The sequence below is a fragment of the Thunnus thynnus genome, chromosome 10 (assembly GCF_963924715.1).
Source record: "Thunnus thynnus chromosome 10, fThuThy2.1, whole genome shotgun sequence".
Classification (NCBI taxonomy): domain Eukaryota; kingdom Metazoa; phylum Chordata; class Actinopteri; order Scombriformes; family Scombridae; genus Thunnus; species Thunnus thynnus.
Window position 1 is genome coordinate 20,454,674 of NC_089526.1, and position 24,738 is coordinate 20,479,411.

Sequence of the window (24,738 nt, forward strand, 5' to 3'; positions counted from 1 at the left end):
TAAGAGGTCCAAATGATGAAATAATGAGGGGATTCATGGGGTTTTATTGTATTTGATATAATATTTATGTGCATACATGCACTGAGTCTAAATGAGTATCTCCATGCTTTCATGATGTGTGGGTCAGTCACGCTGCAGCCACTAGTCGGCCCGCTGCAGCCGCTGCAGCCGCTGTAGTGAGTAAGCGGGCTGAGAGGATGCTGAGGCCTGCCACCCTCACAACACATTCATCATTTACCCGGGCCGACTAGGCTGTTCCGGGCTATGGCGGCGCCGATAGCACATTTCGACGACGAGTGGCCGCATTTGGGTGGTTTCAGCATGGTTTCAGACCAGCTCCTCCCGCAGAAAGGCCGTGTAGCCGCCGCGGGGGAAGCGGCAGCTCCGCAGCTCCTCCTGGGTGATGATGATGATGATGATGATCTCCCCGAGCTGCACGAGAGCAGTCTCTCCCCGGGGGAAACCGGTGCCTTTAGGTCCATGGAGGACCTGGTGAACGATTTCGACGAGAAGTTGTCCGCTTGCTTCCGAAATTTTAACGCCAAGACGGAAAGCATCGCCCCCGTGAGTGAGATCACCGAGGACTCACTGCTGGAGAGAGACGAGTGAGTGCTGATGTTTGTGGCCTGTTGTTGTTTATGTGTCATGCACGATGTGAGGATGTGGAGGCGGTCTAACACTCATAGAAAAGCATCTTATCTGGAGTAGGACATTTAATTCAACTGCTCGTTCCCTATATGAGAAAATCCATCATTTGTTAGAAAAGGATGCATTTAGGATGTGATAACGAGGAAAGCTACACTGACTGATGCTACAGCATGTTCAGTCAAGCCAATACAACTCACAAGACAACACAAGTCAGCTTTAATCCACTGTAATAATACACAATGGAAATATAAGTTCTTTACAGATGAAACCTTAACAGGTGCTCTGATATCGGTATAATATCGGTATCTGCCCCTAAATGGCTTCTTAAAACCGATATTAGTCGATTTTAAAAAGTACTATTTCTACTGCCGATATTTTTATATTATTATTTTGTATATTAGATTATATATTATTATGTAGAGCTGTCAATTATTGTCCACTCTTTTAGTATATTTTCAAGCAAAAGCACAAATATTTGATGGTTCTGGCTCCTCAACTATGAGGATTTTTTTATCATTGTAAACTGAATTTTTGGGTTTTTGACTGCTGTTTGGATGAAACAACAATTTGTAACAATTTGAAGACGTCATCTTGAGCTCTGGGAAATTGTGATGAGCAATTCTGAGCAGGTTAATTCTATTTTGACATTTTGTAGACAATTAGTTTATCGCTTAATGGAGAAAATATGCAGATTAATCAATACTGTGCAGCTTTAATATTATTTTAATGTAGTATTGCCCGACCTTATTCAGTATGTTGTCTTTATTAGTATCAACAAACAGATGAGAGACTTTTCTGATATTCTCATTGTTTGAAAAACAACATTTCTATTCCAAAGTCCTTTAAAATGTTAAGTTGACAAAAAGTTTCAGAATGAAAAAAGAAACATGAGTTCAGTTCCAAAAGAAGGCAGCATCCTGTAGCTTTGGGCTTTGATAGGCTTCAGTGTTGGAGATTATAGGACTGTGTCATATTTAACGTCCACACCAAAACTATTAGATCTGATTCTGATTCATTTGTGGATCTGATTTCTAAAAATATTTCTGTGGTATCTTGTCTCTTGCCAGATCCTTGGCTACAAATACAGGTTCAGAAAAGATAGAATTGGTTGGTAATGATGATAAATGTGTCAGTATAATTGTGTATTTAAAACTGAAACATTGTTTGACAAGACTTCCTCTTGTTTCCTCACAGGATCTGGAGCACTTTAACCAGTAACTACGGGCGCGTGATGCCTGTGGATTGGAAACAGTCTCGAACACGCGCCCTACACGTCCCCACGTTCAACCTGGAGGAGAAACCAGTGAGTGATCCCACCCCTCCCATCCCCCCCCGTCCCACTTTCTCTTCAACCCCAGCCGCCCTCCACCTCCCTTTCCAAATCTCTCCTCCGTTCATCTCACAAATCTCAAATATTCATTGTGCCAGGGTTTAGCGCTTTGATTAAATTCCCTCCCCCTGTTCTGTTCCTGCCTGGCTAGAGAAAGAGTGATGTCACGGCGGAGCTGTCGGACGATGAGGAGCTGAGGGAGCAGCTGGACATGCACTCCATCATCGTCTCCTGTCTCGCCGAGGAGCCCCTTTTCACCGCAGAGCAGGTAAGATGCACAAAAACCAAACTTCAGCAGTGTTTGTTCCCACATGCAGCTACAGAATGTCAATCTTAAAAACGCAGAGCAGCAGCTTAACAAAGCTAAAATGTTTCACACACAGATTTAATAACTTATCCTCACTGGGATGTTTTTGAGTGTATCTGATGTGTGTGTGTGTGTGTGCTGATGCTCTGTGTAGGTCATCGAGGAGATCGAGGAGATGATGCAGGACTCTCCTGACATGGAGGCAGAGCAGAATCCCTCTCAGTCGGACCTCTCGATGCTCTCCCTGGACGTCCAGCACTCTAACACCAACCCTTTCTTCGAAGACAGTGAGTGTGTGACAGACAGGACTCATGGTGGGACAAATAATCCGATATATATATTGATACATTCTCTCGCAGTATGTTATCAACACAAAAACACCGGTACAACACTATCAGTGCTTTGCCACCAATTTTTGCTATTTTTACTTTGTTTTGATGGTTAATTTTACATCCCAATTTTGCAAGTTAAGTCAGAAATGCAACTAATGATTATTTTCTTTATTAACTGTTCAGTCCATAAAATAGTCAGATAATAGTGAAGATTGTCCGTTAGAATTTCACACGGCTGGAGGTGAGGTCTTCAAATACCTTTTTTTGTCCGACCAACAGTCAAAAACCCAAAGATATTCAGTGTGTAGCAAGTATTCGGTGTTTCATTGCACATATCGTGCTTTTTGGGATTTTCTGTTATGATGCCGGTTGTCTATGTTAAACATGATCAAAGTTCCAAAACTTGAGGTGAACGTATGTAAAATGCTCCCTGAAAGTCAAACACCAGAGTTTCAGCATCAGATAACTGTGTGTTTTTGTGCGTCTGCGGTGCAGGGGTGAGGACCCTAAACGTTGCCGAGCTGAACGAGCGTCTGGAGGAGACGGAGACGGCCATCAGGAGGTTCTCGGAGGAGCTGGTGCAGCAGCTGGCTCTCAGGGACGAGCTGGACTTTGAGAAAGAGGTGAAGAACAGCTTCATCTCGGCTCTCATCGATGTACAAAACCGGCAGAAGGAGCACCGGGAGCTGCTGAAGAAGAAGAAGAAGCTGAAAGGGGGAGGCGGGACATCGCAGGGTCTCGCGGAGAAGACGCTCGGATCAGTGAGAGCTTTATTCTTACTGTCGTGTTTGAAATATTAGCAGCCTGATTAGGACTGTTGTTGTAGATTTCTCTTTTATCATCTCGTGAAATGTCAGTGATATTACTCTGATCATGTGATATCTTAAGATCTTTTTTTTTTTCACTGTTCCTCTGCAAACTGATCTGTCAGTATATTCCTGGGTCTTTTCTTATCTTTGGTCACCTCTCGTCTTACGTTTCTCTGCTTTCCTTCCTTCCTCCTCAGCGTTTCAGCATGGAGGGACTCTCCTCTGTCATTCAAAACAGCTTTCGGCAAACTTTTGGGAGCGGGTGCAGTGAAAGACAGGTTGCTTCTTATTTCTCTCTTGGCAGCTTTACTTTATTCTTGTATTTTCTTTCTTAATAATCTCTGTCCCTTTATTAGGAGCATCGTCGCTCTTCTTTTCATATCTTTCTTTTCATAACAACTAACCAAATCTACTATTACATTGAAGAACAAGTGAAGTTGCATGTTGTTTTTTTTCCTGACTGTTATAATTACATTTTGCCTTTTTAATTTCTCTCTCATTGTCACTGTTTTCTGATGGTTAACAGTATTTGACCACTGTCATCCCTTACGAGAAAAAAGGACATCCTCCATCGATAGAGGACCTCCAGATCCTGACCAAAAGTACGTTTCTTCATCTACGTTGTCAAGTTTGATTTCTTGTGGCCGAGCCGTCGCCACTGACTGACCGCACTTCTCTGTCTTCTCTCTATCTGCCGCCTTTCAGTTCTACAAGCTATGAGAGACGACAGCGACAAGGTGCCCAGTCTCTTAACAGACTATATTCTCAAAGGTGAGCTTTTCTTCTTCTCACACTGCAGAAGCAGGTGACGTGATATGTTGGCTGCATTGTAAGATGTGTGTCACAGAAACCGAGAAGGATCAATGACTGATCAATAGTGGCTGTACTGATGACGTACAGTAAAATGAAAGGACCACATCAGTGGTTTTGCATGTTACAGCTCATTTACCACAAATCATGTATGTTACTTTTGACAATTTTCATTGCATATCGTAGTAATTTAGATGCATTTGCTACCTACCAGGCAGCCATTGATTTCAATTCAATATAAAATCTTGGGTAAAATAATCTTGCAGAGTCTTGTCTTTGCCTTTATTTTTTGGTCACGTTGCTGTACTTTGCCGTCGCTCGGTATTGAATTTGTGAACAAACACTGCTGTAAAAACAGTCCATGTTGATGCATTCAAAGACACAACAATTTGTAAAAAAATTGACTGTTGCCTGCGATAAAGTTTTGCATTCACAAGTTATATTGTTGGAAAATCAAATGTGGGTGACAAACAAATTTTATGCATATTTGGATAGTGTGAAAATCATAATGTAAATGGGGTAGTTTGGAGTTGAGGTGTCAGATGTTACCAGATAGGTCAATAAATATTTAAATGCATCAACAGAAAGTGTTTCCTTGTATTACCATGCAGCAGTAAGTAAACTTTGACAAAAAAACACCCACATCAAGCAAGTTTGAACTGCAAGTGTGAGGAAATCAGGCTAAAATGGTGCCAAATACTTGTACATTTAACAACCTGTATGGTCCTTCAGTGTCTCCTCACTCTTGTCTTTTGTTTTCTTTCACATACACCGTTTCCATTTCTCTTTCTTACTCTACTTCGTATGTTCTACTCTGCCTAATTTATTGCTGCCTTACACTCGCTAGCTCTGGTGTGAGCGACGGATGGAGAGGTTTGTGACACGTTCACATGTGATGTGCACCATCCTGATGGGAGGGCGCCCCCTTTCTGTCAGTGAACTGTAGTGCAGTTTGACCCTGATGCTCTCCTTTTCACTTCTCCCATTTCCCCAAACAGTGACACAGTGACTGGCTGCAGCATGGTTGATTCCTGTTCATGTCTAGTCTCACTGACACACTTAAATTAGAGCTCTGTTTAACCTGCAGTTTTCATTTAAGACACTGTTGTATAATTATTAGTTTATATAGCTCTTGTTTCTTATTTCCTGCAAGTATTTATCCCTCAAATCATCAAAACATACGTTTGAAATAAGTTTGTAATGATGATTTTCAAACATCGAGCAGTCTTACAGCTGTTTTTTCCTTTTGTTTTTCCTCCTTTGTCTCCCTCTCTGTAATTTGCACCTGCAGTGTGACCCAGTGCTGAAGCCTCATCCATCAGTCACAACTCTGCTAATATTCATCTCTGCTGTTATTACAGTGCTTTGCCCAACGTAGACCAGAGGGAGCGTGCTGAACACTCAGGAGAGGCTTCAGGTAGTTCGTCATGGAGAGAAGATGAAGAGGACTCATTGCATTTTTTTTTTTTTTTGCAAACACATGAAGCACACTTAATTTATTCCTGCATGTTTTTACCTCAGGATGTGTCTTTTATTGTATTCTGTTCTTCATTTTGTTGTATTTATTATATTTATTCTGAACCTTGTGTGTTCCTGTGAATTTTTTGACATCTTTTCAGTGTTTTTTGTCTTTCATTGTGAAAGAGTGTCCTAAAAATGTTAAATTATATAGGTGATATACCCAGGTGGATATACCAGCATACTGTAGGAGCTGCACTGTTTGTAAAATACTGAGCTTTGCTTTGTGTGTTAGCAAAACTACAATACAAAGGGCTTTGTATTTATCTGAAGTGCTTCCTATCCACTGAGCAAAGAACAAATGTGCACAAAGCACATTAGGCTCCCGACTGATTGTACTTGTATTATGAACACAGCAGCTGCAGTAACAGATGGTTTTAAAGCAACAAGACTGTAAAATATTAACAGAAGAGAAAGATAAGATTTGGAAAGAAGTGGTAGCAAGAAACCAAATACATTTACATAGAAAAATACCCAAAAATAACAAACAAACTAGTTAGTTACCTTCAACCAGTGTGAACCATCACATCATTCAACACAGACTTTCAAGTAGCTGCAGACAAAGTTTGCTCTCCTGTCATCATCTCTGCAGTAAACTACATGCACACATCATTTCTCGTGGAAGATGTAAGTATTGATGGCCACTGTGATGTTGTCTCGGCTGGAACAGTTTTGCACTGACAGTTCTAAACTAACTAACTATGCATTTGAGTGAATATTGAATCGCGACCCGTGCACTGTCTGTACTTTTGCGGCGCCGACTGGAGCTCTGAATCAGAGGCTCGAGCGTCAGCGAAACACCATGAATGGGAATTCTTACTCTGTATGTATTTCTGTATACAAGCTGCCTTTGCCTTTGCCTGAACTTTTGTACATTATAAATGACTTTATTTTCAATGAATGTCATCTTACTAGACTATTTACAGTACCTGCTTCATTGCTAATTTATTCTGTAAATATTTGATTTCAAATATATTGTTGAAACCATATCCTCCTTGTTTTGTCTTTGAGTATAATGAGGTGAAACGTAGTCAGTATTTATATAAATGTTTTGCAAGAAATCATCAAGCTATTTTTGTGTGTTTGCTCATGTTTGGAGATGAAACTTTGCATTGTGTCATTTTAATGCGTCATTTGGCTGTGAGGCGTGTCTAGTCAGTAAGAACACTGAACTCATCAGAGGGCCATCAACAGTATTTCATTTCTTCATTATATAAGGCCCTGCTGCATGTCAACTGCACCTCCTCCAGCTCATTGAGGAGAACCAGATGTTTGCTCTGAAAGAAACCCAAAAGCATCCAACCTCTGGCCTGTTGGAGCCCCTCAGCAGGAACACAAGAGACCCTTAAACCAGTAAACAAATCTAATCAGCAAGAAACAATATAAAAAACCTGAAACTAAACAAAGAACTGGTTATGATTAAAAAGTTGTTGCTTAAGTGGCATAAACATATGCTGATATTAGATAAATTAGTCAATTCAAATACTGTTCATGTAAGAACTGACACAACACACACACACACAGATAAGGCTCTCCTGAAATTCACCGGTAACCTGCAAACATGTGGAAACCAAGTCATGCTTGTCAGAACCCCATTAAATGCTTCATCATTTAAAAGCACCATAAAAACGGCTGTTAAACATCTGTAAAACATTTCTTCTCTCTGACACAAGATTTCCTCACTCAACTCTGTGCCGCCACTACGGGCGTGTAAAACACAACAGTCTGTGTCTGGCCAGCACTCAGAGCTGCGAGGAGCGTTTGTGGAGCTGCACTAAAACAGCTTATTTACGGTGGATTTTAAGCGTTTTTCCCCCCCAAAGAGTTATGGATGCTAGAGGAGTTTGCTGGATGTTTTGTCTTATTTTGCTGGCACACTGTACAGAGCAGCAAACATCAACGAAGAAAAGAAATGGCAAGAAAGGTGGGACTTGATATTAACTTGACATTGGAAATGAAGACTATGTACTTGCTTGTTAATCTTTGATGGAAGAATTATGTTTCTGATTAGATTTTGCTTTGTTTTTTGTTTCAACAGACTCTACAAACAGTGCAGCAATTGAGGAACTGAAGCAACAGGTTAATGACATCATTCAAGAGCTGAATTTGTTAAAAGAGCAGCAAGCTTTGCAAACAGGTATTGGTACAATTCTTATTTAAATACATCCATTTTTTACAAGAAAATGTTTGCACAGACTCACAAAAATGTATCACAACTGACATTTTACTACACTGCCAACATGATGTTATGTAAAAATGAAAAGTCAAGGTAGATTGGCAGACTGTAAACACCAGATTAACAATGACACCTGAAAAAAACTGACTTCTCTTCCCCCTCAGTTTGTCTGAGAGGAACCAAGATCCTTGGCAAGTGCTTCCTGGCTGATCCAGTGAAGAAGAACTTCCACGCAGCCAGCGATGACTGCATTGCCAAGGGAGGCAGCCTGTGCACTCCTGTGACCGGAGACGAGAACGACCAGCTCTACAACTACGTCCGCCAGAGCATCGGCCCGGAGGAGCACATCTGGCTGGGTGTCAATGACATGGTGACCGATGGCCAATGGGTGGACCAATCAGGGTCCAATGTGCGCTTCAAGAACTGGGAGACAGAGATCACCCTGCAGCCAGACGGGGGGCGTACCCAGAACTGTGCCATCCTGTCCACCACAGCCAACGGGAAGTGGTTTGATGAGAACTGCCGAGCTGAAAAGGCCTCCGTGTGTGAGTTCAATATCGTCTGAAGCCTCCTTTCTTTCTGACATTTACACCTGTGCAGATGAAGCTTGCAGAAACGAATGACAGCTATCAGGTAGATTTTTGCAATACATTCACGAAATAATGTGCTGCATCTCTCTTAAGCTCACATTTTCTTGACCAAGCCATTCAGATGTCAATCCATATCAGGGTGACTCCACACAGGTGGTCTGGGATTTGTCGTTGTATAGGTTGAATTCACTGGGAGATGCTGATTCAATAGACTCATGTGCTCAAACTTTATAGATAACAGGCTTCGAGGTAAACACCACTCGATGGCTTGTCTTTGTTATGTGTATTTTTATATCATCTGCTAATCAACACAATAAAAAAAAAGCTTTTTTTACTGTGCAGCAATCATGAATGTCAAATTATGCTGTTTATATTCTATAATATATTACATTAATAAATCTGTGTCTCCACAGTTACAACTCTCTCATTGTGTTGCTGAGATTCAGCTGTTATAATATAAATCTTTTGGTCATCAGAGGGAAAAAAATGCTTATGTAACAACTCATAAACAAACTCTTGGCTTACGGTTGCTGTGTTTTACCAGATCATTTTACAGGGCCGATGGGCTTAAAGGTTCACAAACAGCCAAAAATTTCCTTTCAAAACAGGACACAAAGTGTTTCACATCATATGTATGTGACTCTGAAATGCAATCATCTGAATATAATCAGCTCTGAGGAGGCGGGTACAGTTGGGGCTATTTTAAGCAAATGTATATGAATGATGTGTTTTTGGAGTATATTCAAAGAAATAATAACCATTATGTCCAAGAATAAGAAGAACTGTAACACTATGAGCATGACGTTTCTTCTTAAACATCACCATTTCATATATGTCACAGATGTAATAAGGGAGATGGATGTAAACTGCCAGTCTAGAGAGGAAGATGTGCGAGAGAATGACTCTAAATCTACAGAAAAAACAGGGTTAACATCCCCTCCCATGAAAACACAAAACCTTTTCAAATTTCCGAACATTTTATTATCAAACCCTGCAGAAGTTTCCTGGTCCAACGTTTGTAAAAACTAACTGTATCTGCACCCACCCACACTTTTTCCCATCATTCTGCGTTGGCATTCACAATAGTTAAGTCACCCCAAAGAAATGTTACATCAGATCAACATGTTTGGACGTCTCCATGATACCACGGTCATCCACTGATGTCAGCAGCAGAGTGTTTGTGGGTATAATGTCTTCGTCTCAGACCTTTTAAAACTCAATCAGCCAAACTGTAAAGCATTAATAGACATTACAGAGCTGTAACTTAACATTCAGACTGTTCTCACAGAGTCTCAGGAAACCTCATTTCATCAGGAGTATGTGTCTCCCCCTGCTGTTTGGTTTCTAAACTGCAGGAGGCAACATGGCTTTACAAGACAATTTATTCAGTCTTTCTCAGGAGTTTGATTGTGTCCTCAAATGAGACCTATTAATTTTCTGAGTCAGACTAATGTCGAAGTGAACTCTCTACATAAATATTTTGATTTGCTGTGTTAGTGTAATCTGTTACTCCATTTATCAGAAAATGTACAAAATCTTATGAAAACAAAATAAACCTTTGGTTGTATATAACAAAGTTAGGATGTGGTTTGTTGTTCCACACATAAGAACATTATGAGCAATTATATCTCTCCGTTAAACCCGGTAACAAAGTTCAATCAATCAACAAACACACTGAGATCCTTTGCAAGATGTAACTTTTTGCTCACTAACTGCACTTAAATTATGTATAAAGATTCTCGTTCTGTGTCCTTGTAGTCCAGTAGAAGTGGTCCTTGGTCTTCAACATACAAAACATTTAAAACAAAATATAGTCTCTGACTGGTGACTCTCATTCATCATGATACACAAAAAGAAAACAAAAAAGTCTCTGTATGACCAGAGAAACAGATCCCTCAGCGATCAAGAAAACAGTCAGAAGATCAGTCTTGAGATTCCCAGAAGTGTAGGTCCAAGAAAGAACAAAAGCACTAAATTTGTCTTTCTCATGGACCAAAATGACTGAAAACAATCTATGACCTAAAGGTGTATCGTTAGGAGTGTAATGGCATCTATGTAAGGCACCGTTATTGGCTGATATAATGATATCTAGAAGAATCCATAGTAGGTGCAAAAGCAGAGGGAGTAACAATACAAAGGGATGACTCCATGTACACACACTGCTGTTGCAATCTGCTGCAATACAGCCGTCATCGGGTCCTCATGTCCTGATGATGCTATAAAAGAGCAGTGAGCTGCAACAGCAGTGGAGTCCTCTCTTTTCACCGGTTTCATGACAAAAATGAAAAACTGAAAAGCTTGTAAATAGCACACAGGTTTGCATCCACAATATGTACAAAAATACATATATCAAATATCTCAAATTAAAAATATCTCTTTAAAGGGGCTAAACTGGTATAAATGGGATGATTAAGCACTGCTTTCAAACAAAAGCGGCTTCATCTGAGATAAAACAAGGTAACAGCGGCAGGCAGGTCTGAACAGGGTTGTTTTGTGTGACTGGCTTTGGTGCAAAATGATGCTCAAGAGGGGAGAAAAAAAAAGGCTTCTTGCAAGGCCGAACTGCAGGAAATCACACAGATGCCAGGGAATGAACATCTCAAAGTTCAAGTAGGTCAAGTGATAAGCAGAAAGCTCAATCCAATCTCCTCCTCAGTTCCCTCCCTCTGGATCCAGCCGTGGCCCCAGCTTCGGAGAACATTCCTCCTGGCTTTGGTCCTCAGTCTGGTAAATATCATTGTCCACAAAGGTTTGGCCGTGACTCGGAGGCCTGTTGGGAAGCGGAGGAGCCTGTTGAGATGAATACCGGAACGGCTGGTAAACCCCGACCTCCGCTTTGTCGGCGATGCTGTCTTTAGAGACCAGCGGCTTCTGTGAGTCTGTGTTCCCCATGAAGGGTCGGTATGTGTCAAACTCTCCGTAGACGCCCATCTCTGCCCCCTTCCTCAGCAGGTGCGTGTAGACCAGCGTGTCCTCAATGGACGCGTACACGTGGGATTCGTTGTCTTGGCGTGATTTAGGGAAGCCGTTGTATCCTGGCAGGAAGCTGGTGCCGTTCGGATTGTAGATGGAGACCTGATGATTCAGCTGCTTCTTCTTCTTCCTGTTTGGCGAGAGAGAAAGAGAATTACATACAGCATTACAGCTCTTCAATGTCAGATAAAGTAATTATGAAATGAATAATCACATCTATAAGTTGAGTAAAATATAAAGATGAACCAATACTTTGTGAACATGATAAACAAAGTATTAAAACTCAACTCACTGTTGTTATAGCAACAGTTTTATTGGAGTTTTATTTCCTTTTTTGAAACGTTAACTTAAACTGTCCTCTTTCAAAAGTCTGATTTTGTTTCAGAATATTTATTACATTTACATATAAAACTTTGCTGACTGTGCTGCTGTCAGATTCAGCCAGTTAAATAAAAGGAAAGGTTACTTATTACTGTAACTGTGTTTAATTTGAGCAGCCTCTAGTTGGTTGAATCAGAATTAATTTGGCATTACGTTGTCGCTTCAGGAGCTATCTGGCTACATTTGTTGCCACTTGTTGCATAAGACAGGCAGGAGATGTGCAACAGACACTTTTCACAGCTGACATTTTGACTTGTCAAAGCAGGAACAGCTCAGGAGGAATTAATAATCACAATTAATAACATTAACGATGGCTCCGATCCATTTAGGTGAGTCAGTTGTTCTGGTATTTTGCATGTTCACTCACTTACTGGGACGATTAAAAAGAACAAAGCCATTATTAATATTAGTATTTACACTTTTTCTGCTTTGACGAGTCAAAATAAGGTTAATAAAATGTTATTGAGGGAAAGTGCCATTATGAAACATAAATGAACTCAATAAAACTGACGATGAAATAACATTTTATAATAATGAGCTTAGTTTTAATGATTTCTTAAATTATTTCACAGATGATTGGCTCCTTTACACGTTTTACACAATTTATTCATGTGATTCTTTATTTGATCATCATCTCTTTTTAATGTATGAATACTTTGGGGATCTATATATCAATTATCCACTAAAAGATCCTTGAGAAGATTTCAAGTGAAAGCAGAAAATCTCAAAGAGACAAAGTTCTGTAAGATGCTGCTGTTTCTTTCTTTCTAGTAGACTTTTTTTTTCTTAGTAAAGATACTTTAGTGAGTAATTTTAAAGACTTCAAAACAATTACTTATAAAGATTAGGTAATAAACCTTGAAAAACAAAACAGATGCACTCACCTTATCACCACACAGACCACCACCAGCACAATGATAAAAATCACCAACAGAGCAGCCACCACACTCAGGATGATGGTCAGCATCAGGTCTACATGAAACAAAACAACACAGTATATCATTTCATCTTTTCTGTTATTAACTAAATTAACATGCTATAATATAACTGTTACATTTAAGCTCTGGATAATTGAGAAAAATAGTTCTATTCCCTCCCAAAATGGCAACGTTAGAAGCATTTATAATGGTTTTAAATCCCTCTGGAGTCTGTATATCCATCAGTAAAGACACTGAGCATGTTTTAATTATAGTAGCATAACCTTATTTATATATCAGTGCTGATGTGGGGTTTATCATACAGTATCTCATTTATGTCAGAAGACCACAAAACAGTTTTTGAAATACATGTTTTAAACTGTGAATTATTAATATTTTCAATGATTAACTGCAGAAAACACACTTTTCCTGAAAAAGGCACAAAATCACTTGACATGTAAATAGACTGCAGTATAGTTTTATTTATTACATTTGTATTTGTGTGTATGAATAGTGAAGCAATACTTTTTTACAACAATGAACTATTGTGTAATAATATTTTGAGTGTATCACTCAAAATTTGTACATTTTCATAGGCGCCTGTGTCACTTTTTCTTGTAAATTTGGTTCCTCGTGGCTTCATACTTTGTTAAATTGACAAAATGATAAGTTAAACTACTAGCAGAGCTTGTGCTAAAAAAAAGGATACCAATCACGTGGGGTAAAGACAGGTTAAAAGGTGCTAAACAAAGACAAAATGAAAGCATAGAAAGGTAATTTCAAGGCGTTAGTTGGTGTTAAAAAAAAAAGTCAACACAGCATTTGTGACCCATTAAATCCTCCAAGTCCAAAAACACAAGCTTCTCATACTCACTCGTGCTCTTCTGGAGGGTGATCTTGGTGATAACGCTGAAGTCTCCTCTCTCAGGCATGCAGTTGGACATGTTGAGGTAGAAGCTTGCTGGCACAGTGATCTCGCTCTCAGCCTCCTCGTCCTCCCTGCGGCTGTAGTCCTCTTCCAGGCAGCCGACTCTCTGCACCCTGATGTTGGTGTGGCGGTTGCTGCACTTGGGCTGGCTGAGGTTGGCAAACATCAGGTTCGCCTCCATCTTCGGGGGAACAGAGACGATCCAGGAGATGGTGGAGTAAAACTTCATTCCAACTGGCCAACCAGGAGAAGCCAAAAGGACAGGAGTGTCTTTCATTGGAGATACAGTGAATATGTACCTTTCTGTGTTCAAAAGAAAGGAAAAATAAATATCAGGGAAAAAGATGCACTCGTTCAGGACGTATGGTTTAAACCACATCATCAATTTAATCTTCTTGTTACCTGATATCTCTTTTTTCAAACTGGCACTCAGCACAGGTTTGGGAGACAGCATCAGTGCTTTACCTCCCACTCTGGACACAGTGACTGAAACGTTAGTGTGGATTTGGACCTTCTGAATGGCTCCCTGAGGGCAGAACTCTCCAATATTGGTTCCATCATCCTCTGCCAGTTTAATGATGCTCTCATTGCATGGCTGCCCAGGTAGGGACTGTTTGAGGGGCACGGCGGAGGTCAGCTCCACCGTGCCGTGCTCAGGAGGACGGAGGTGCCAGGTCATACTGCTCAGAGAGGCGGTAAGGCAGCTCGGCAGTGAAGGTCGTAACAGAGACACTGGCGACTTCGGGCAGTCTTTAAGTTGATTACACCCTGGGGAAATGTGAGTGACATGTTAATAGAGGTCGATTAAATCAAGATTTAGAAGTGAGGCAAAATTTCTGCCTTCCTAAGGGGCTACAGCCACAATCCTCCAACATTAATTGATTTTTTCAGCCACTTGGAAGCAGTGGAACAAGCTGTAAACCCAACACTGACATATTATCACCGTATACAAAGTTAATACGGTGAACATGTTAACGAACAGTTGCCTATTTACACATCCAGCAGACACAGAGCAACATTAGCATTCATTTGGAGTCTTGTTTTGGTCACAGTGTATAGGTGCTTTTTTTTTTTCTTTGATGGGAGCAGCAAGTGAACCAAAAAACTAGGTTGCGGGCCGTAAATCCAAAACAACAAGCTGAAAGACACTAAAACACCCCGTAGAGTAGATGGAAACTGCAGTCAGGCTATCTTTACATTACACATACAGTAAGTTGTGTCTGAAATCACTCCCTTTTTCCTATAGTGCACTATATTTACACTCTGACATGTCATCTGGGTGTCTGAATTTGGAGGGTGTAAATTTATCCACCTGATAGTGTCCTCAAAAATCCACAGTGGATTGAAAAAAGTCGTTTCTGCTAACAATTCCACAATGCAATGAGAAAATTACTGCTGTGCGACTGAACAGTTGAATGTAATGACGCAAAACGGAGATGATTAGCGTCTGAAATCTCAATTTACTGCTCATTATTGAGTAAACTATTGAGTGTCCATTATGTAGGGAGTAGTGAATGAGCGAATGATGATGAGGGATTTCTGGACATCGTCATTGTCATTGGATACACGTCATGTCATGTCATTAATATAATGAGATTGATCTGTGTAGCTTTAAATAAAACAAGGACATTTCAGCAATTTGAAACATACAAAAATAGCTGATAAACAACACTGCGGTTGTTTCACTGTGAGATTCACTGCGAATGAAATGTGCAGTATAAATTTAATATATCATTATTACGGACATCACATCTATGTTCTTACTTGCTTGAATTACAGACTGAAAATGTTTGGGGCTGTTAGAAACTGAAATGATCTTGCACAGTGCAGAAATCATGTTGATTTCATTCTATATTCATTTTAATGTGCAATGAAATTGCATTTTTTAGAGACCCTTCCTTCTTTAAATTACTAAGTATGTTGTGACTAATGATTGTGAGGCCTGCAATGCAAGGTTTATTTTCCATGCCAAGGAGCAGTAAATGAGTCAAATCTGGATTTACCTATGACGCTCATGGTGGTGACGTTCAAGTCTTCAGCGAGGCAGTCCTGGAAAGACAGCTGAGCAACGCTGTCTGATGAGACTGTGATCATCTCCTTCGTCACAGAGTTCATCTTCATCTTGCAGTCAGAGGTCGGCCTCAGCTTCTTGATGTGAAGAGAACAGCCCTTCTGCTTCCTCAGGTCCACACTACATAACACTACAGAAAACAGTGTAGTTCCACATGAACATCTCTTCTACGGACACACAAATGCAAATGTGTGGGCACGTGTATATCAGCTGAAATCATCCTCCTCAACCATGTCAAAAAGAAAGATTTTAATCTTGTTTTGACTAATAAAAGTTGATTCCCCCGAACGCCGAAGGAAGGGTTTCCTGTAATCACGACGGTGATTCATGACTCAGCAATGAGGCAATCTCAGAGCTCCCCTAACCTGACACCTGAAGGCTCATATATGAAGCCCCCTCTCCACGTCACTCTTTCATTACTCATCCTTACAAAAGTTGTCTCAGAAAAATGGAAAATCTTGTCAATCCCACACGAACAATGTATCTACACCCATGTTGTAACAGGCAAGAAAATGCAAAATAAAGATTATCTGTATGTTCTAAGCGCGTACCTGCTGCAACATGTAGAGGAGTAATCATTCACCCTCTAAACAGCAAAACCTCCACCAACACTGAACAATCCTCCGAGCAGCTTTGGGTTTTGATTTAGATGAAATGATCCATTAATAGATCTAATTGTTGATCAACACTAAATGTATCTATATATGTCTAAAAAGTGTAAAAACAGGTAAAAAAAAAAAAAAACATTTGTTGAACAAAACTTCAAAGAATCTACAATTAACTTTTTTTTTCATTTTTATATCTTTCTGAAAGTCACGATGTTGTTTTAAATGGCTGTTGATCAGATGAAGTAAGAAATCTTAAGATAAAACACCAGGTACTGATAAATTGTCATCATTTTTGAGAGACTAATGGACCAATTGGACTTTTTAAAAAGAATCATGAAATTATTTGACAGTTAAAGTAATATTTGCTTGTAGTTAGTTAATAATACTTATTTTAATTTATAGCAGCGATGATACATTTTCTGGCAGGAGAACAAGCTTCAAACACAACACATATTATCAACTAATAACATAACCTGAGGAATGTGTAATAAAACAACAGCCTATAAACACATCTAGAGCAACATTAGCATTAATTTGGAATAACCTGATGAATTTAACTCCGATACTCACTCACAGCTGCTAAATGCTCCACTATGTTCTCCAGTTAGTTGCTAACTTTGTCTGTTTGTCATTTGGTGCTGTGGAAGTAGCATATGGAGGGTTTTTAGAGCTTTTTTTGCTGCTTCAGTGAGCAGTGAGAGTGAATGAGAACAGTCAAGTTGTGGACTGTAAAACCAAAACAACAAGCTAAAAGATGCTAAAATGCTAAAAGAGCTGCGTGGAACTGCAGAGTTGTTGATGATTCTCTGTGAGTTTGTCACAAGGAGTAACACCCTTCATATTACGTTAATCTGATCCATTACTGATATAAAAAAATTGATTAGTGCAGCTTTAAATTTCAGTTAAATCAGTTTCTTGACCCTTTAAACAAGCTTTTGAAATAAGCCTTCATCTCAGTTAGTTTGATTGTAATAGTGTGGATAAAAACGACAGAGATCTCCAAATCAAAACTGTTCTATAGCTCAATGCCTATCTGATCACCTCAGTCCATAAATATTAGAGATAAACAAAGAACACAAACAAACCAAATAGGGCTGAATACATAACCTTCTCAGAGGTAAAAAGTTTCTATCAAAAGCTGTGACGTAGGGCTGGGCAATACATCAATATTATATTGATATCATGAAATTATATTGATATCATGATATTATATTGATATCGTGTAATGAGACTAGATATCATCTTAGATTTTGGATATTATTATATTATAATATGGTATAAGTGTTGTCTTTGGCTGGTTTTAAAGGCTGCATTTTAGTAAAATGATGTAATTTTCACGGCGAGTCGACAGACCAACCACCGTATCTGAATTTGCATGAGTACAACTTGACCTCAACTTTATTCAAATGATCAATGAAGTCAGGCCAGCTCACAAACTCAGATCAAACTATCAAACTGGGCAGTGCTGATCAAATATGAATCAAGATTCTGTTACTGAAGTTACTATTTCTCACCTCAAATGTTTTCAGAAACATATTTTACTGTACTGTTTAGCTGTACAATGAGATTGTTTGTAATGCAGCCGCCATATTGAAAACAGCAGAGCAAAAACCAAACACCGCCCAACTCGCAGTACGTCACTCACCGGCCGAGCATTCAGTGGTCTGGTGCGTCCAGATCTGTCGTTGCCGGAGTCTGTGTGTCCATTAATCATTTTATCCACATTACTGATGATTATTTATCAAAATTTTTATTGTGTAAATATTTTGTGAAAGCACCAATAGTCATCTCTATAATATTGTCTCGATATCAATATTGAGGTATTTCGTCAAAAATATCGTAATATTTGATTTTGTTCATATCGCTCAGCCCTAATGCTACCAAAACCAAACAACCTCATCAAGTGCAGACGATATGACACACACCTGGTGAATTTGCTCTTGGAGTGGACACCTTGATGCTTAGGGAGAGTCCAGGAGAACCAGTTCGTCTCCTGTCCATCTCGCAGTTCCTCAGCATCAAGGAGAAGTCGCCCTGATTCTGGGCCGGCTGGGTGTCCTTCAAAGTCAGCACCAATGCTCCTCTCCCTTTGCCGTGGTACTCCACCGCAGTCTCCTTCTTCAGACAATGTGGCTGTGTGACATTCAGAAACTGAACAGATGCCGTTTGTTTGGCTGGGATCTGAAAGTACCACTCCATTACATCGTCGTCAGGAAAACTGTCCGGGTAGTTTGGAGAAAGCAACTCGGAAGACGAAGTCCCTTGTGGTAAAGTCAGTGTAATTTTGGCAAGAGCTGGAAGAGAAAAAACCATAAACTGTCAAATAATTTGATGTTTGACACTTGACCTGAGACAGAGAAGACGTTATTAGGATGCTACAATTTACACTAACTTACACTTGATTTCCTCCCCAACAGACACATCAAACTGGCCATTTTGCAGCTTCTGACCTGCTGGGACCTCCAGAGAAAAGCTCCCTTGATTCAGTATCTGAGCACTGCTGATAGTACCAGTCCTGCAGTATTTCCCTAAAGCCACGTTCCCTGTATCCTGGAAGGCCTGGAGGGTGTAGGTGTGTCTGTCTGGGCAGCTCACAGATGGATTAATCTGTGTCAGACCTGTCTTGGTGAAGTCTATTTGAAATGCTTTTGATGTTGGAGCTTTCAGGTTCCAGGTGAACTTGCGTTTAAAATCCAGCAAAGGGAGGGAGCCGGAGTCAGCCTGGATGATGTGGCCGTTGCACGACTTTGTGGTACATTCTGAGAAGACATTTTCACATAAATCCAAGCATATTAGCTCTGCAAGATAATTTGATTTCTTTACAAGATAACCAGAGACGAGATGAGAACCCTCTTACCTATATTTCGTACAATCTCCATGCTGAATACATCTTGAGGTCTGGAACATTCAAACTCCACCGAGACAGGAGCGTTATCTTTTAACAGCACAGATGTACTACATTGTCGTGAGCGTCCTGACCCTGTGCAGACTTTGCACACCGACCCTCTGACCTGACTACTGCTGATGTTGAGGGTGGTGCCTCGGTCAGGGGCAATGGTCAGCTTCTGAGCCCCTAGATAAAATGTAGAAAGAGAGACTGAGAGAATCACAACTTGATAAAGAGAAAACAAAGATAGATATATGCTTGCACTCAATGTCAATATGACTAAGGCTGACAGCTTGGCTCCATTCCTCATGACTAACCAGGCCTGTGCTGAGCAAACACAGCCATGTTCAGTACCTAATGTGCTGCTTGACTCTATTGTCTCACATTTCCTGGTTACGCTGCGTTCTTTCTCTTTCTATATATATGTATCTACACGTTTCTAAAGTGAACAAAACAGACAGAACCTTCAATTTGACACATGACACATCAGACAGACTCCGTGAAGCTTTTGGACGATGAGGTTTTGTCACAGTGAAACTACACAGAGCCCTTCTTTCCGTTTTGTCCTCGTCTTGATCCTGCCTAACAACTTCATTTACTCTGGACAGGACTAATCAATACACTCATTCAACGATTAATCAACACGGTAAACAGCATAATAAAAACGGCAAAGAAATAGTAAACTGCATAATCTAATAATTCTGTCTGATGTTGCGTCCTACAATTATTGTCCTGTAATTTGAGGAATAGTCCTTTCTGATGCTTGAAATAATTATCCACCTCACCTTTTCACAGTAAATCATTTCACAGTAAATCTTCATCAGTTATTTTTTATTTAGTGTTAGTCCTGTTTAGTCACATGTCCTTGTTAATTTTTATCATATTTCGTCAAACTGGTTAAAGGTCATCCTGATTTTTTTAGTCAAGTAAAAGTCTAGGCATTTTAGTCTTATCTAAGTCAAAGAAAACTATTTCTTAGATTTTAGTCAATGAAAACTGTTGACATTTTAGTCTCCTTTAGCCATCAGATTACAATGAATATTTCATTCAATCTGGTCAAGCCAAAACCAAAACTTATCATTATCTGATGAAAACACAGGTTGAATGATTGAGAATGCAGCTTTGGAAAAGTGTCTGGTCTGATGGGATCAATTTAAGGGACAATACATCCAAACATGGAACATGTTCTGATTTGCATATTTCTTTTAAACCAGCACGATTCAAAAACTGGGGCCCATTACAGTCTTTAAAACTACTATAAAATAATAAGAGCTGTAATTTTTGGTTGTCTTAAGTACAAACTTACCTTTCTGTTCTGAACAACGGAAATAAAAGTAATAAAATAAAAAAGAATACTGTACATACACTAATTGCAAATAGATCTGAGGTCTGTGTTAACAAGAAAAGAAAAAACACTGTGCCCCACTTAATAATGACATAAGGTTAAAAAATGCTGTCTAGCAAGCTAGTTCTCAATGTTTGCTAGAATAACAACAACCATAAGGAAAGGTAAAGTTATACACTACTGTTTTATGGCTCACGATTCACTCGCACTATATACACGCAAACGTGACCTGGAGTCTATTTTCTCTGTTTTATGCGTGTAACTACAGTCGTTTTGTATTGGGGTCTGAGTGCTTCCAACGCGCGGGTTACGTACATTCAGCAGTGCACCTGAACGCCTCAGTAAACACAGACGGAGCTGCTGCTGCTCTGCTCACTAACATGCTGCTCAGACTGCGACTCCTGTCTATAATATTCTGTTTCCTCTTTTTTGTAAACGAAAATAAAGAGAGAAGCTTTTTATTTTTTAAACTACATTTTAGTCTCTTATTTTTTCGTCAACAGCATGTTGATATAGTCACAGTTAGTGTTTAATGACGTCGGTGCCGTCTCGTCTGGTCTTAGTCATGGAGAAAAAGGTCGTTGACGATCATTTTTAGTCATAGCTTTCGTTAACGAAATGAACATTAGACTTGAACTTACCTGATACCGTGAAAACAATAAAAGTAAGAAAGAAGAAGATCTGTAGTGAGACTCTGGCTGTTGATAAGGACATGCTGCCCCACAATTTAGCTCTTTGGCTTTGATCCGGAGGGAAATAGATGGAGATCTGCGCATTATTTCACGGCTTTCTTGTCCAAAGTTGCGACCATCCTGCGCCACATTTTCTTGTCGTTTACGTGCAACTCAACTCGTAGTTATCGAGACTCAATTGCTTCACTTCCTGTATGTGTGTGTGTGCGCCAACAGCAAGGACACACCTTTTAATGTAAAGGCGTGGCCAGGTCAGCCATTTTGGCAGGTACAGAGTTCATTCACGCGTCATAACCGTAACACATCCGTGGTTATAATATTTAGATAATATTTTGTTTTTTGAGTTAACAAAGAAAAAGCCCTGTTGAAATCAATGCAATTCTGCAAAATAAACGCAATAAATACAGAGATTACAGTTGATAGAATAAGAATATAATAGAAATATTACAGTGAAACCTAATAGATATAAGATAATGAACTCTAATAGACTCATAAATGTTCATGTTTTTCTAATGTATTTTTACAGATAAATGATCTTCCCTAAGTGATCCTTGTTGGCAGGCATATCTGAATGCTCTTAATTTGGGGTAAATAAGTCAAACAAGTCTCAGCAGGAGGTAAACAGTTTTGCTGAGAAGTCAAGCTGATAAAATCTCTTTACATGCCAAACGACCTGCACTTCACTCACAGGCTGTATTACAGTGGATATTAGAATATTTTCCAATACACGTTTTAACGAGTGAAAACACGTCCTACTCTACTTCTAACAAATTGAAATAATTACAGAAGAGTGATAACCTCTCCCTGACAGTTAAATAAAATGAACTGTGATGCTTTTTAAAAGAAAATAAAATTCTGTATATTAAACTAACTGTAGGATATATAAAGTACTCAGAGCTTGCACCACCTGGACCTGCATCATCATTTAAATACTGCTTATTTTGCATCAATAATTTCATACGCTGAAAGGGGCCATTTTCAAAAAATTTCTTTTACTTTGTGCTTAAATACATTTTACTGATAATAATCCTCACCTCAGAAGAGCATATGCATTTGTAAAATGTATATGATGCGTGTATTTTTGTTTACAATTTACTCAATAGCAATCAAATCGAAGACAACAATGATGGGTGCGGAAAAAAAATCTGAGTTATAGCCATAAATTAAAGGTGAATCCTGCACCTTAAAATCCCCCCAAACTTTCCAAAATACATAATCTTTGCATCACTAACTGTGTTCACTTGAAATACAGTAAAATCCAAATTGATTTAGGCTAAAGAGAACAGGTCATAGAGAACTGAAATATAACCTATAATCAATTTTATTGAAACCGTTGGAACATGAATACAAATAAGCACGTATATTGAACTTGACATTATAAATCTAACAATATAAATATTGAAAGCCTCTCTGTCAGTCATAAACAACATCTATTTCTCAGAATGTGTTGGAAAAAAAGAAAACTATTACACTTACTTTGAACATTACTATAGATTAAATATGTGACGTCACACGTTAAAGTTCAGTTTTCAGTGCAAAAAATCCTACACATGGGATAAGGCAAAAAACTCTCTAGAAAGATTAAAAACTATAGGCTACAAACACTGTTTAAAGAGAAAGGTGTGCACAGTTTGACATAACCCAGGCTATAGAAGGCCTACAAAAACACATTGGTGTTGGTCCCAGTATAGATTACTATTGGCTAGTATAATCTGTCATACATTACCTTGCTTGTCCTAATGAGGCGAGCTATTAAGGGTTAAAGAACACCCAAAACTAAAACATTTGATCAAAAAGTTATCCAAAGCTCCGCATCATCATCATCATCATCATCATCATTCATCCAGGTGAACAGTTGAATGGCTACAATTATCGTATAGGCAGCACAGGCTAATTACCAAGTAATAAAGATAATTTCAGTTATCTGGGTCTCCTCTGCTCCATCCCATTGGGCAGAAATCCTGCAATGATCGGGACTGGCCATATGAGAGCAGCAACACTCCACACAATGATCACCAAAGTCATGAAACAAGCCACAAGTGTCGACTCGATTGGCTTCCTGTTCAGCCTCCAACTTTTGTCCCCCTTCAGCTCATCGAGGCTGAAATCCACGCAGCAGAAAGTGACCTGATCCCCGCTCTGCTGGCCCCGCGCCCGGCCCTGGCCAAACCTCCGGTACCGAGACATCCCGCATCCCACGCACAGCCTCAACTCCTGCTGACCCCCTGTGACCCCGAGGTGCTCGATGACGACGGGCGAGGTCGCCCTGTTGAAAGCCGCGGAGAAAAAAGCCCTTCCTTGGTTGTTGGTGGTGTAGATAAGCACATCACACTGGAAGCCGAAGCTGCTGTCCCAGCGGGCCACCAGCGAGGTGGGCAGGAGTCTCTGGACGCTCACGTTGCACTGGGACAGCGACTGCAGGGAGGATGATGATGATGAGGAGGAGGCGTCGGACGAGGCTTCGCTCTCCTCCACAGACCTCTTGGAGAAGCGCACGTCCACCTCCAGGTTGGCCAGGAACCTGTTGGAGGAGTTGATGGGCGGCAGGAGCAGGTCTTCGTCGCTCCAGCCTTGGCATCGCTGGAGAAGTCCGGCCACCGCGGTCAGAGCCAGCAGGAGAGTCGGACAGTTGTTCAGCATGGCACAGGGCGCGTCTCTCCTGCTCGCATGGTGCTGTGACGATCCGCAGGCGACGGACGAGGCAGTGTTTGAAAATGCCAGTCGCCAGTGATTTTTAAAAACGCAGCTCCCGATGGAGAGATTCAATTCCCTGCCCGACTGGTATAAATGGAAACGTCCAATGTCTGTCACATGCGCGCATCCCCCCCCCCCACCCCTCCCTCCCTTCCCTCTGGATATTTTCCTTATGACTTGCTCTCCAAATGTAGCCTTGCAATTGCTTTTACAGGAGAAGCAGGCTGAGCAGCAGCTTTGTGCGCTGTGCCTTCATCACAGCTCTGAGCTCTTCACTCCCTCTGTGTCACTTCAGGTGTGAGCGCTGAGCACCGGAGGAGTGGTGAAGGGGGAGAGCCTCCAGTGCGCAGGGACAGAGGCGCCAAGTTCAACACAAAACACATCTCCCTGTCAACAAGTCAAACCTACACCAACACACACACTCAACAAAACAACAAAACTACTGATCTGGAGACAAAATTTCAGCCTCAGTCTGCTGATCAGCAGGTTGTATGATCTTCCATGAACACTGCAGTTTTTCTCTCTAGGATGGGAGAAGACTGTGGATAAAGCAAACAAAAATAAGTAGTGCACAGACAGAGAGCAACCTCTTGCAGCATACTAAGCCCTCAAACTGCTCCTTTGAGACAGAGCCACCTCATTATCTCTAAAACTCAGGCTACACAGCGCTGCTCATATCATGTTTATTTCTCTAGTATGGCTACTTAAAGGACAGGCTCACA

At 40.3% G+C, this 24,738-nt stretch overlaps 4 protein-coding genes across 5 annotated transcripts; 2 read left to right on the forward strand and 2 right to left on the reverse strand.

The window, feature by feature from the left end:
- Nucleotides 1–126: 126 nt before the first annotated feature.
- Nucleotides 127–6,743, forward strand: fez2a (fasciculation and elongation protein zeta 2a). Of its 2 annotated transcripts, XM_067602015.1 has the most exons (9): nucleotides 127–605; nucleotides 1,843–1,951; nucleotides 2,130–2,246; nucleotides 2,440–2,572; nucleotides 3,113–3,378; nucleotides 3,624–3,704; nucleotides 3,953–4,028; nucleotides 4,132–4,197; nucleotides 5,598–6,743. In XM_067602015.1, the coding sequence occupies exons 1-9, from the start codon at nucleotides 265–267 to the stop codon at nucleotides 5,612–5,614; spliced, it is 1,206 nt and encodes a 401-aa protein (XP_067458116.1). In that variant the 5' UTR covers nucleotides 127–264; the 3' UTR covers nucleotides 5,615–6,743. The 2 variants fall into 2 exon arrangements, with proteins under 2 accessions (XP_067458116.1, XP_067458117.1); XM_067602016.1 differs by lacking the exon at nucleotides 3,624–3,704.
- Nucleotides 6,744–7,436: 693 nt separating this feature from the next.
- clec3ba (C-type lectin domain family 3, member Ba) lies at nucleotides 7,437–8,932 on the forward strand. Its single transcript, XM_067602019.1, has 3 exons — nucleotides 7,437–7,678; nucleotides 7,793–7,891; nucleotides 8,095–8,932. Exons 1-3 carry the CDS (start codon nucleotides 7,582–7,584, stop codon nucleotides 8,493–8,495), a joined length of 597 nt encoding a protein of 198 aa, XP_067458120.1. The 5' UTR covers nucleotides 7,437–7,581; the 3' UTR covers nucleotides 8,496–8,932.
- Nucleotides 8,933–9,171: 239 nt separating this feature from the next.
- On the reverse strand, nucleotides 9,172–21,559 carry LOC137191702 (CUB domain-containing protein 1-like). The gene is made up of 10 exons (XM_067602017.1): nucleotides 21,272–21,559; nucleotides 19,256–19,471; nucleotides 18,795–19,157; nucleotides 18,324–18,692; nucleotides 15,723–15,920; nucleotides 14,122–14,487; nucleotides 13,666–14,022; nucleotides 12,759–12,846; nucleotides 9,388–11,623; nucleotides 9,172–9,310 (listed from the first exon to the last, which is right to left on the reverse strand). Exons 1-9 carry the CDS (start codon nucleotides 21,342–21,344, stop codon nucleotides 11,173–11,175), a joined length of 2,481 nt encoding a protein of 826 aa, XP_067458118.1. The 5' UTR covers nucleotides 21,345–21,559; the 3' UTR covers nucleotides 9,172–9,310; nucleotides 9,388–11,172.
- A 1,068-nt stretch (nucleotides 21,560–22,627) lies between these two features.
- Nucleotides 22,628–24,147, reverse strand: LOC137191704 (transmembrane protein 158). The gene has a single exon (XM_067602018.1). The coding sequence runs from the start codon at nucleotides 23,960–23,962 to the stop codon at nucleotides 23,243–23,245; it is 720 nt and encodes a 239-aa protein (XP_067458119.1). The 5' UTR covers nucleotides 23,963–24,147; the 3' UTR covers nucleotides 22,628–23,242.
- Between the last annotated feature and the right edge of the window lie 591 nt (nucleotides 24,148–24,738).

Coding starts and splice junctions, on each gene's coding strand:
- LOC137191704 (XM_067602018.1), bottom strand. CDS start 23,962: ATGCTGAACAACTGTCCGACTCTCCTGCTGGCTCTGACCGCGGTGGCC.
- LOC137191702 (XM_067602017.1), bottom strand. CDS start 21,344: ATGTCCTTATCAACAGCCAGAGTCTCACTACAGATCTTCTTCTTTCTT. Junction 19,472..21,271: donor TATTGTTTTCACGGTATCAG/GTAAGTTCAAGT, acceptor CATTTTATCTAG/GGGCTCAGAAGCTGACCATT. Junction 12,847..13,665: donor CACCCTCCAGAAGAGCACGA/GTGAGTATGAGA, acceptor TGTTTCATGTAG/ACCTGATGCTGACCATCATC.
- fez2a (XM_067602015.1), top strand. CDS start 265: ATGGCGGCGCCGATAGCACATTTCGACGACGAGTGGCCGCATTTGGGT. Junction 1,952..2,129: donor TCAACCTGGAGGAGAAACCA/GTGAGTGATCCC, acceptor CTGCCTGGCTAG/AGAAAGAGTGATGTCACGGC. Junction 2,247..2,439: donor CCCTTTTCACCGCAGAGCAG/GTAAGATGCACA, acceptor TGCTCTGTGTAG/GTCATCGAGGAGATCGAGGA.
- clec3ba (XM_067602019.1), top strand. CDS start 7,582: ATGGATGCTAGAGGAGTTTGCTGGATGTTTTGTCTTATTTTGCTGGCA. Junction 7,679..7,792: donor GAAAAGAAATGGCAAGAAAG/GTGGGACTTGAT, acceptor TTGTTTCAACAG/ACTCTACAAACAGTGCAGCA. Junction 7,892..8,094: donor GCAGCAAGCTTTGCAAACAG/GTATTGGTACAA, acceptor CTTCCCCCTCAG/TTTGTCTGAGAGGAACCAAG.